Source organism: Apteryx mantelli, chromosome 8 (genome assembly GCF_036417845.1).
Source record: "Apteryx mantelli isolate bAptMan1 chromosome 8, bAptMan1.hap1, whole genome shotgun sequence".
Taxonomy (NCBI): Eukaryota; Metazoa; Chordata; class Aves; order Apterygiformes; family Apterygidae; genus Apteryx; species Apteryx mantelli.
In genome coordinates this window covers 21,346,283-21,358,582 of record NC_089985.1, presented here as the reverse complement: position 1 = coordinate 21,358,582, position 12,300 = coordinate 21,346,283, and the positions used below count along the sequence as shown (strand labels likewise).

The following is a 12,300-nucleotide window of genomic DNA, read 5'->3' as shown; positions in this document are numbered from 1 at the left end:
GACAATAAATTGCTTACCATTTAAGTGAACAGTGCACAAATTTAACTTCTCACTAGCTGCTACATGACCTATGAGATACCTGAAATACTTGATAAAAGGCTGTAGATATACAAACCCACCAATTGCCAACTGCAGAGTATGAAACTCCTTCCTTCAGCTCCAGTTGCACCTTCTCTATCAAAGCACCTGCAAGTCAAGCATTTATAGTACAGCAACCAACCCCTGTTCCTGCCCTGGGACTCCATTTGCCAGATCCAACTCCTGAGGACCTATGATCTGACAATCAACTGTATCTGTCCTGGAGGCAGATGCAAAGTGGAATAGGAAGGACTCAAAAATGGGAGAGTGGCAGCAATGTTGCACTACAGCTGCAGGAATGTGTTATTAGGAAGTACCATTTCCAAGATTAATCCAAAAGTTTCCAGGACTAGCATAGTGCCACAGGTTCTACACACAGGTACCTGCCTGTCAAATGACCCAGTTCATTGTTTAACTCTCAGCACATGCGTGCTTCTGCCCTGTGACCAGACACTCAGCTCTATCGCATGGCTTGACACCCAAGTCTGTTACTAGAGCTCTGATGCGACACAGGAGTTTTGGATGGGATAGCTGTGTGACAGCCACACACCAGCAAGATCCCCATCACTGATTGCATGCTCACCAAGATGGATCCAGCTACGGGTGCTTTACTTTCTCAGCTTTTGAACAGCAGGCACGTGGGAAGAGAAAAGTCACCGGGAAAATCCATTTATTCTCTCATTTTAGAGCAACTTCACTAAAATTGAATGCAATGGAGCCTTTCTCTGAGTCATATTAAGAGAACTCAGGTCATCTTGAAACAGGCTATGGCCAATACACATAGGCCCATGCCTCCAAAAAATAGTTTGCCTGAACACCAAGATAAAGATTATCTAATGTTCCATCTCAAAACTCGATAAAGAACATTAACCCCACCTGCCAAGCTAGAAGAAAGCAAAAATGAAACAGTATTACACAAAACAGTGCAGCTTGTTGGAAACTTTGGACTAACATAATACTATGCCCCCCCCTCCAAACAAACAAAGAGGAAAAATTGGGAAAAAAACTCTTTAAAAAAATCATAGTATTTAATAAACTACTTTCCATGACAATAGAAATTTTGAAAAAGATGAACATTTTCATTCATGGAAATCCTTTTCTCCATAGGTCTACATTTGTACCTTTATACAGATAGAGCTGTATTAGTATTACACAAATCATCTTTATATTTCATTTATAGAAATACAAAGATTACACAGAGTATCTATATTCAAAATTTCATAGACAAAACATGACAGTAGAAATAATAAAACAGACTCAAATTCATCCCTGTGAAACTACCTGTATTACTTCTTTCACTGAAAAGAATCAAGCAAAGTCAACTTCCCTATTATGCATAACTGGGCAAGAGATACCCCATGTTCAAGAGCATTGCCCATGGAAAATCAGAACAGAATTTTGTCTAAAGCCTGAAAAATGTTGCCTTTATTTATTAATGCTAATGATTAGATGAATCCAGTGCTGTTGCAATCACTAGATTGACATTCCCAGAGGCTGAAGGCTTCATTTAATCCAAAAAACTGGAATGCCCTAACCAACCAATGCACCTCATTTTCCTGAGAGACTGGTGATTGGGAGAGGAAGGACAGTTAAATATTCATCGGATTCCATCATTTGCTTTTTGCCAAGGCTAATTACAAGACTGCCAACCAAAAATGTGTTGGTGATGTCTCTGATGTAAGTAGCAGCACCCAGGAAATGAATGGAAACTACCAATCCATTTTGCTGACATACATTAGGAAAGAAATGCTAATTGTTATGCAGACTGCACCTTCATCTTTATAACTTCCTGAGCCAAACAAAACAAATATAATTAAAAGCACAACAAACAAGACACAAAGAATGGAAAACCACCACCAACAAAAACCCTCCAAAATTTCAATGATTTTTGAGGGTTCAAACGAGTAATGAATAAACAGATAAATAAAACAGTCAACTAATTGATGTTAAAATAAAAAGGAAAACCAAACCAAAAGGCTATACAACATGTTTTGACAAAGGATGTAGTTCAATCCCCAGAAAAACAGACCAAGTCTACTATAATTATCTCAATACAGCACAATGTCTTAAATACTAACACTGAGGCTGACCATGACGTTTTATGCTGGATACCATCCGAACCTCATGGTACTACAATGCACAAGGGAGTTATGTTTGGGATTACCTCAGTATCAGCTTGATGAAGCTCTCTATTCTCATACTTTTTATAATTTCCTGAAGAGGAATAAATCTGTGAAATTAATAATTACTATCTTAAGACACCTCTTCTTATTTTAAAGACCTTTATTTTTAATGCTGATAGCTGATTAACAGAAAACTCTTTATAAGTAGTTTCTGTATGTGTAACTGTGTGTGCACCTGGTGTGCCTATATATAATCCATCCCTAATGGTTAAACACTCCCGTCTCATTCCCTCGTAGTCTTTCCTGCACAATATGGTCAGGGATTATTAAATGATGCTAATGACCCTGTTATTTGACATTACAAATAATACATTCAATAACTTGAATGGCAGATGTTTCATTGCTTTTCCTTCGTAGATTTTTTCTTAAAAACAAAGAAAACCAATGAAATAAATCTCATTTTAGATGCATCTATTTTAACCTGATTGACAGAAGATTTAAATTACAGACACACAGGTTTAGTTTGCACACACATCAGTAACTGTGACACATGGAGACGACTAAACCAAGCAGAATTGCTCCTTAACCTTTTCATTTGAATCAGTTTACTTTCAAAAAAATAAAGCGACAGAGGGTTTTTTCTAATTAGTACTAAGTGAAATATTAGTACGCAGTTCTTAACACCCGGGTTTCCCTCAGGTAGCCCATCCACCTGCAACCGACACACATTTCAAAAAATAAAAAGATATTTTCACCAAGTGGAGTCGAACAGGCAGTTACATAAATCGGTGCTAAAAATAAACTTCAGGCACGCGGGGTGGGCAGGGGATGGGGCCGGGGCCCGCGAGTGCTGCCGCCGAGGACCCGCGGGCCGGGCCGCGGCCCCGCCGACCGCCGAACCGCCCGCTGCCCGCAGCGCCGGGGGCGCGGAGGGTCCCCGCCCGCCGGGCCCCCCCAGAGCCGCCCTGCCGGCGGCGCCGCTCCGGCCGGGGCCCGCGGCGAGCCTCGGCCCGGCCCGGCCCAGCCCAACAAGTTGCCAGAGCGGCAGCGGTCCGGCGGCTCCTGCTTACCACCAGCACGGGCACGCCTGCCGTCAGCGAGTAGAGGAGCACCGGGGGCACGGCACTGCTGTCCTCCGGGCCCGGGTAGGGCTTGCGGTAGGCGCCCTCGTAGCAGAAGAAGCCCTGCACGTTGACCGTGAAGGTGTCCGTGTACTCGAAATAATAAGCCAGCATCACGGTCCCTGCCATGATCACCATCTGGAAGTAAAGCATGCTGGTGAGCGGCGAGGGCACTCGCATGTACGCGGGCCGTGGCGGCCGCGGCAGCCCCCCTCCCCGGCGGCGCGCTCCGCCCGTTCCTCGGCGGCATCCACCGCGGGAGGAGGCGGCGGCGAGGCGGCAGCTAGGCGGCGGCCGGCAGCGCGGGCAGGCGGCTCAGGCGAGCCGGGGGCGCAGGGCAGGGAAGGGAAGGCGGGGGCCCGGCCCGCCGCTCCGGCACCGGCTCCAGCGCGGCCGCCGGCTCGTGCACCGGGCGGGCGGGCGGGCGGGCGGAGCACGGCGGCGGCGAGAGAGGGCGGCTTTGCCCCGCCCCGCCCCGCCCGGGGAGCCGCAGCCGCGCCGGACCCCGGCCTGGGCCGGGAGGGGAGGAGCGGGGCGGCGGCGGGTTCAGCGCCGGCTGCGAAAGCGAATCCGAAAGTTCTCCGGAGGGGCAGCGGCGGTGGGGGGCCCAGCCCGCCCCCCGACCACGATTAATAAGTGAGCCCTCCCTCCGCCCCGCAGGGTGCGGCGGGTCTCTCAGGTGCCCCATATCCATATACACACACACACACACCTGTCTCGGACGTGCACACGCGCCGAGAGCTCCCGCAGCCGCCTGCTGCACGGCCCTGCCCCGGCGCGGAGCTACCGGCAGCGGCCTCGCGGCGCTCGGAAACGCGGCCCCGGCTGGGGCGCGGCGCGGCCGGGAGCGGCCGGTCACTGCCGGCGGTGCCTGCCCCAAACGCTGAGGCAACCACGACACTAACTTCTCAGGGCAGGCAAATGGATCAGCACGATTTACCGTGGTATTAAAGGCCTTAAAATGGAAATATATTCTCTTTGGTATATGGATAACTAATAAAGCAATCAGTGTTTAAATCTTTCATTTAATAGCTATAAACAAAATACATAGCTAGATACGAAACTATCATCTTCCAAGCAGCATCCCAAAAGTAAAAGGAGAGTCTGCTCCAGTGCTGGGAGAAGTCATACATATATGAATCCAAACAAGTTCCATATAAAAAAACAAGAACATATATATGAACTTAAGCATAAACAAATGTGCCAAATATTTGTACAGATTTATCTCTGTATGGACTCTTGTCTGTGCTCCAAAAGCCAACAGACAAATAGATAAGTTACCTAAAGGCAGTCGCCCCAACACCAGCATGTGATACAGATGGCAAACAGTCTTTAATGGGACACATTAACCTTAAAGATTTCACTTAGGTTGCTAATAATGGCTTTTTGAAATTGCAAACTAGATTTGATAGACCTGTCTTTACAACATGTAATCATTCTTCTGGTTGTTGTACTTTGGTTTTAACTGTTTGTTTTCCTCCTCTTTCTGGAGAGTTTTGTTCATATTCAGTGATGTTAGTCTCCATGCATTTATTTTTCATCGGCCCTTGAAAGAACACATTATTCATGTCTGGATTCCAAATCTAGTTTATTTTTATGTGTTCTTAACCTATTCTCCAGAAGAATCTAAAACATGGCATTTGCATTGCATCCACCAGACTTAGCTGGATAGCTCCATGCCTTGTGAACAATATGTAGTGACACATGAGACACCTTGTGGTGAATTTTGCCTAGCATAAAGTTTATTTTCCCTTTTCTTTAGTGCAGGGTCCAATATCCATTAATGTCTACATAAAAACCTTAATTTCATCCTGTGTATTGCCTACAAATACCCACATTGCTAGGATTTAAGGTTGGATCCAAAGACTAAAGTCAACAGTAGGACTGTGACGAGCACTAGACTAGGTTCTTCAGATGTATTTAAGTAGATGCCCAAGAGGAACACTGGTAGCACCCAAGAATTAACGTGAGTACCTTTGGTACACTGCTGTGCTATGAAGCTCTTATACTTCTACTAATCCAGAATGTCCCACATTGGGGATACAAATATCACAATAAATCTGGTATATTTCTTTCAAAAATTTGTATTGGAGGAAACCCAAACCTTTTTTCAATATCTAGCTAATAAAATACTCCTGCATTCTGGTATCTATTACAAGCCAACTTCCACTTATAAATATGCCAGTAAAGCTACTGCATATAGGAATTACAGGACAGAAAATGTCCTGTTTTACAAAACTTTTTTGAAGGTCCTATCAAAATCAAAGAATCATATATTTTGGAAAGGATCTCCAAAGGTCATGTAGTCCAACCTCCTGTTCAAAGCAGGTACAGTTAGATCAGGTTGCTCAGGATCATGTCCAGTCAAGTTTTAAATATTTCGAAGGATGGAGATTCCACGACCTCTCTGGGCAACATACACCACATTTAAAAAAAAAAAATCCTTATCATTATTGGTCAGAATTTCCTGCGTTCCAACTTGGGTCCGCATCCTCTTTTCCTAACACTGGGCACCTGAAGAGAAGAACCTGTCTCTCTCTTCTCTACACCCTCTCATGAGGTAGGGGTAAACAACAATAAGATAACACTCTTGGCCTTTGCGTCTTAAGATTGAACAAAATCACTAACCCTTCTGGCAGTACATGTCCCAGGAGCGCTCTGTCCTTTTGGTTGATATGCAAATGATAGCAAGTGTATCTGACTGCCATTAAATGAAGCATAAGACTACTAAAGGAATTATTAAGAGACATTACAATGAACAGAGGCTTTCTTCATGATTTTCTTTTACTTTACAACAGTGACACTATACAGGCACAAATATGTAGCTTTCAGACATTTAAATACATGGTGTGCACCAGATTGAAATAAGTCTTTTAGATGCAATATTCACTTCTGTTATTTGGCTGAATCTAGTGCCTTGTGCTACAAATACCACAGGTGGACAGGTGCCATGTATTAATACAGTTACAAACCAGAGAATATAGGATTTAAGTCAAAGAGGAGTTTTAAAGTCAGCTTAACTGACAGAGGACTCAGATCACTGATGAAAGAAACTAAAACATGAAAATGTCATGCTCTGTTTTTCATTCAAAAATCATGGTGTTATGTAGGCAAATGTAGTGATTGTCAACTTGATGCTTTGCAGAAGAATTAAGCAGGCAACTGTGCTTATTTTGTCAAAAGATAGATGTATATATATTTTTAATCCAGGAGCTTCATACCAGGAGGACTTTCATGTTCAGCAAGGCTCATTCTTTTTTCCAAACTCCAACTTTTAGAACAAAGATCATTAGGCAAGAAAGTAGTCAGGTAACCTTAATGAATACCAAGGGGCTCAACTACAGAGTGGAAGACCAGATCCCAAAAAACTTTTAAGCAGAAAGTATACAAAATTTCAACACTTTTTTTCATTCAAAATTCTGTATGGTTATGACTGTTTGAAAATAATGATGAACTCTGTATTTAGTCTTACACAGGTAAGGCCTGCTCATATACTGTCATTCTCTCTCTGCCCCTTCCTCCTCTTCTCCCATTTTGGAGGGTTTGTTCCCTTAGGACAAATCTTGTCCAGATTAGTAAAACTGTGAATTTTACTAATTAAGAATTTGTACGTATTGAATACAATTCATTTCTGCCCCCAAATATTCACCTGTTGGCATATTTGACTAGGAGAAGCATCTAAAAGTTCTGCGGAAGATCTTTGTCAGGATTGGTGAAAGCTGTCTGAAGTTACTTTATGCCCACTTCTAAACTATTGTCTGCCTTTGTCACTGTTTGCATCCTCTCCTAAAGTGCAAGATGTGCAATAGAGTATTTCCTTTTATAATGGATAGTATCAGACTTCTGCACCTGTTCATACTCCTGCATAGTCTGGATGAAGCAATCCAATGTAGATTTTGTGTGTGGTTTCTTAACATAAAATAGAGATTTGTTTGGTGCAAGGCACGAAGAATAGAGTACATGGGGGACAGAGTGGTTCTGTGCTGAGGATTTCTCGGGATGGTACAAACTGCTCTGTCCATGTGATTAGAGATTAGAAAGAGGCAACAACATTCGCTTCTTCTGTACCTATATACATTGCTAGATGCAGTTGGTATCTCTGGCAGTATTGCACAGTCACCACAACATTCCCAAAGGCACTAATAACGCACATAAGACACTGAAGAAGATTTCTTGTTCTTTTGTAATCGTTATTTTTAATGGCATGCTGGTTTATTTGCGTATTGACAAATGACTGGTTAAAGCACTCCAAAAGATTTGGTTTTTAGCTACTGATAAAGTTAAGTCAAAATCTGGACTAGCCTCTGTCTGACTTGCACCAGTTGAAAAACATACATGTACTTGTTGCTTACTGCTGTTCTAGGCACAAATGTTGACTGTTCTACTATATAGGAAACTATTTGTTATAGCAATGAAGTTTAAAATTTTTAGGAAAGCACTGGGAAGGCAGATCTGAGCTCCACATGATGCTTAGGGAATTAATGAAAAGCAAAAAGACAATAATACCAAATATTGGTTTTCTTTGTATACTCATAAATTAATTCCCAATTTTGCAGACACACTTTATAAGCATGGCCTGTACACCAGTGGCTTCAGCTCATGAATATGCAGTTGGCTGAAGAAGTAAAACCAGAATAAACCAATACTTCTGATACCAGTAAAAAAAAACAGTAAAACCAGTAAGACCAATACTTATGATTATAATGGATGTGATATGTATTGGCTGCACAGTTAAATATACAAACATTTATTAAAACAAATGAATAGAAGCATAAGCACACAATCCCCAGTGGCTTATGCAGTCAGCTAAATATATTCTGCAATGACAGTATTCCCTGCTGATTTATATCAGTGATATGCAATGACAGCAGAATGGCAGAGAAGAGCCCAGAACAGGCAATTTTTGTTTCAGAAGGCTATTGGTAAAATCGTCAATTGAAACTTAGGTGACAGACAGACTGGTTTTGAAAGTACCTTTCTTGGGAATAGTTTCATTGATCTCAGAGCAGGAGTTCCCCTGATAGTCCTCAAAGATTTTTCTTGTTCTTTTCATTTGCTACCTAATCTTAAGTGAAATATCAGCTCAAGAGACATCGTGTAGAGCAGGGTAGACAAAGACACAGAAACCTTAGCTGCATTGTCTTGCAATACTTTGAAATCATGACCTTCATAGTAGGGACATGTTTCCAGTTCTAAAACAAATCCACTGACCTTTCATGTGCTTTACCATCACTTTTATGGTATTTTCTAGTTACAAAAGACTGTTATGGCAAAAGGCAATAAAGAAACAAAGCCAACCCTCTTTACTTATAGAAATAAAATCTAGCAATCCAAAAAGGCAAGAATAATCAGACCTCTAAAGAAGTTAAAAGAATGTATGTTGTTAGTCTATAGAAGGAAGACTGAGGAGGGATGCAACAGCTTTCAAATACTGTACGTTAAAGGTTGCTGTAAAGAGGAAAGCAATTCAAAGATATAATTGTTCAAAGATATACTTCATCCAGCAGTGATTTAAATTCTAAAGCCTGGTGCTAAAATTTATGCTTATAGGACCATCACAATGCAAAAAACAATTTTCTAGTATGTGGAGCGCAGCAGAGAATCAAAAATGGGGTCTTGCCCAAAATACCTGCAGTACAATTCAGACAAGTTAGGCACCTAATCTGAGTTTTTCATATGAGCTTATTATGTAGTTCACATAGAGAGACAACTCCAGTAGGTGACTAAGCTGTACTACATTAGGGCAGGATGAATCATATTCTGAAAGTGTCATTCATCCCATCCTGAGACATACCAAGCTCTGATGAAACCACTTTTCAACAACAATGAAACAAGCTTTGATGACTAGTTTAGGCTAGCACCCATCTTTTAAAGGGCTGTAGTGAGATGTGATCAAATTTACTCTTAACTTTTACTCACACATCACTGAACTAGCTCCAAAACAGGAATTATACCTTTCATGAGTCACACAGGGAGAAAAAAGGCAAATTAGTAGCATCATAAACACTAATACTGTATTTGTATTATAGTCTTATGTAGAAAACCTGCATGGCTAGACACTATGTACATAGAAGACAACATTTTGCCCCAATAAGCTTGGGCACCTCATACAATGCAGTCCAAATATATGAAAAAGCAAGCAGATGGAGATGAAACAAATGAGGAGGAGGACAAGGCAACAATGAAATGATTGAGTTTGATATAATGAGTAGCAGTCACAGCACATTAGTTGCCTAGTCAGTGTTTACATCGATAATTTATCTTCATAAAACTGCTTGCTATCTTCAAATTCAAGAAATGAAAAGTACTGTTGCATTCAAGTTCTTCATAGGTTAGAACAACAAATTCAGGATACCAGAAGGACACTACGTATCTAATGCTTGTGCATCTTAAGAACTAAAGCCTGTATTAGCATATCTACCATTATTCTTTCAAAATAAAAAATACAGAACATAGTTTTGTCAATGTAAAATGAACACTGATATTTGAAAGCACAAGTAATGGTTATTTAATCTGACCTAAGATAAACTTAGAAAGAAAAAGCCTACCAATTAGAAAATTATTACTACAGCTATAAAGTTATCATCACTGGTAAACACATTTTCAATAACTGCAGTATAATATAAACTGACTGCAAATTTGGCAATCTTTGGTATAATTGGTTTGATAAAAATTGTATGAGTAACCTCAGGAATTAGGAACAAAATTCCTGGTCTAATGCACCCAGAACATCATCTTTCTTATCTTATAATTTCTTTTGATGAATTAAAAAAAACTCTCAGAGGTAGCCAGTAATACCTTGGAATATTGATGCAGCACATTATTGAATCAGTAGCTAATACAAGCATTAGCTTACTCATGGTGCAGTATTCAAGTGGAAAAATCATCCTGACCTGCCCTATGCAGTACACTGTATGTATCTGTTCAGCTAGATTTTAGACATTATCCAAATTTAGTTCAGACATTTGTATAATGCCTGAAGACCAATTCAAAAAACTGCCTTTACATATTACTGAATTAATTTCACTCATTTGAATCTGGCAGTTTTTCTGTGCTGTAATTTGCCTTCTCCTCTGTAGATTTTTCACTGTAAATAGTGAGACTAATTAATACAACTTATCATTTAAATATTCTGTATAGCCATTACTGGGATGCCCTCAAATTAAATGCATTTGCCTGTTCATCAAAGTTATATCTTGACAATATGAAACCTCATCAATCTGCAAACACACATGGGTATGAAGCAAAGAAATGCTCAGCCCATCCAGCCTGTGGATATTTATGCTTTCACCCACTGCTTAGCCACCTATAGGAACTCTTTAACTAGCAGTCCCCAGTGGTTTTATACACACTGTAAGTGCATTGCTCAAAGATCACAGAATCACAGAATCACAGAATGGTTGAGGTTGGAAGGGACCTCTGGAGATCATCTAGTCCAACTCCCCTGCTCAAGCAGGGTCACCTAGAGCATGTTGCACAGGGTCGCGTCCAGGCAATCTGCGAGCAACACATGCAGTTACCAGAGAGATGAAGATAAACTTGTTTTGACTAAAGGAGACCTTGTTCATTTGCAGTAAAACTTGTATGGAAGCCATCCTCTGAATCAACCCTTTGGACTTTTTAAATTCTCTATTTAAACTGAAATGCAATTCTTATTTTTAGCTCTGCACACTTGCCATCCTCATCTTTTGCTAATTCCATGACTAGAGAATGATATATTCTGAGATACTGAGAAGGGGAAAGGTAAAACCATCTAGAACCATCTAAAAGAAGTTAGACTGCCATGTTGGCATGGGAGTCTGCGAGGAACTGTGAGATCTGCCTTCTGACACTGAGGATTCATCAATTCAGGAGAAATTGCAAGTTAAAAACTTGTGTAGTTATCTCTCTCTGTAACAGAGCTTGGCCCTTAACAATTTTATCATGAACAAGTAAGTTACACAAGACTCCAAAGACACTTTCAAATACAAGTCTGTGAGTAAGATTAAATTAACCCACTTACTAACTTTCTCGCAAAAGGAAAAGACAAATAGGTTAATATCATAAATTATGCACTGTAATCACTGCATACTTTCCGCTCTGGTTATCATTAAATGTATGCAGCTCATTCTGGCAGCAGTCCAATACATTTTTTATAACAGCTTCTGCTGGATAAGTTCAAACACAGTTGTGTGGCAGAATTCCTTATGTTCTTACAAATTATACCAGACATTTCTCATTAACATTACACCTGAAATCCCATTCCCAGGTTGGATATTATCCATTTACTTCATAAAATTAAGATAGGAGAAGTGTTGAAAGAACAAGTTCAGGATATTTTTAGCCAGTGTTTCAATGGAGATGCCCCCCCAAAAAACCCCAAACATTTCCCCCAACCCTGCATTTACTAGTCTAGAACAGCAGAATTGCAGACAGCATTCATTGCTACCATGTAATTGTTTAATAAAGCTAGAAATAGAGCTAATGATTTTCTTTAGATTACTTTGAAATTTTTAATTATTAAAAATCCTTGACATCTAATTCATGATGCTCATTAGCCAGAACACAGCTGTTCTGTACCCTGATTTAGCCCTCAGGATGCACCATCCACAGAGCCAGAAGAAACATGGATATGGTGTGTTTTTGTTCAACATCAACTCTACTTCATTACATTCATGTTGTTACACACACACTTACTCTGGAAAATGCCCTTTCTTTTGTAGCTTGTTCATGAGCATTCAGCTAAAACATAAGACTCAAAGAAGAGGAAAAGCTGAAATCTAATGGCAGTCTTATGGCAAAAAGCAGTCAGCTACAAAGACACTGAACATTTTTACAACCATGTGCTAATGCTGTGTATGACACTATCACCAGGTCAGTGAAGGCACGCCTCACGGGGATGCCCTACACTAGTTTGATTCAGAAACCCAGACTGTTGGTTCCCATTGCAGGACAGAAGCCTCTGTAATTTGAGAAGCTCACCTTCTTTAGAATGCCAC

At 40.9% G+C, this 12,300-nt stretch overlaps 1 protein-coding gene across 1 annotated transcript in view; it reads right to left on the bottom strand.

Annotated features, from left to right (window-relative positions):
* The window catches only part of PLPPR5 (phospholipid phosphatase related 5), a 46,020-nt gene extending 42,336 nt beyond the window's left edge, over positions 1 to 3,684 (bottom strand). The window contains exon 1 of the mRNA XM_067300876.1: positions 3,272 to 3,684. Coding sequence (XP_067156977.1) covers positions 3,272 to 3,502 — 231 coding nt within the window. The 5' untranslated portion in view covers positions 3,503 to 3,684. The remainder of the gene's footprint in view (positions 1 to 3,271) is intronic.
* Between the last annotated feature and the right edge of the window lie 8,616 nt (positions 3,685 to 12,300).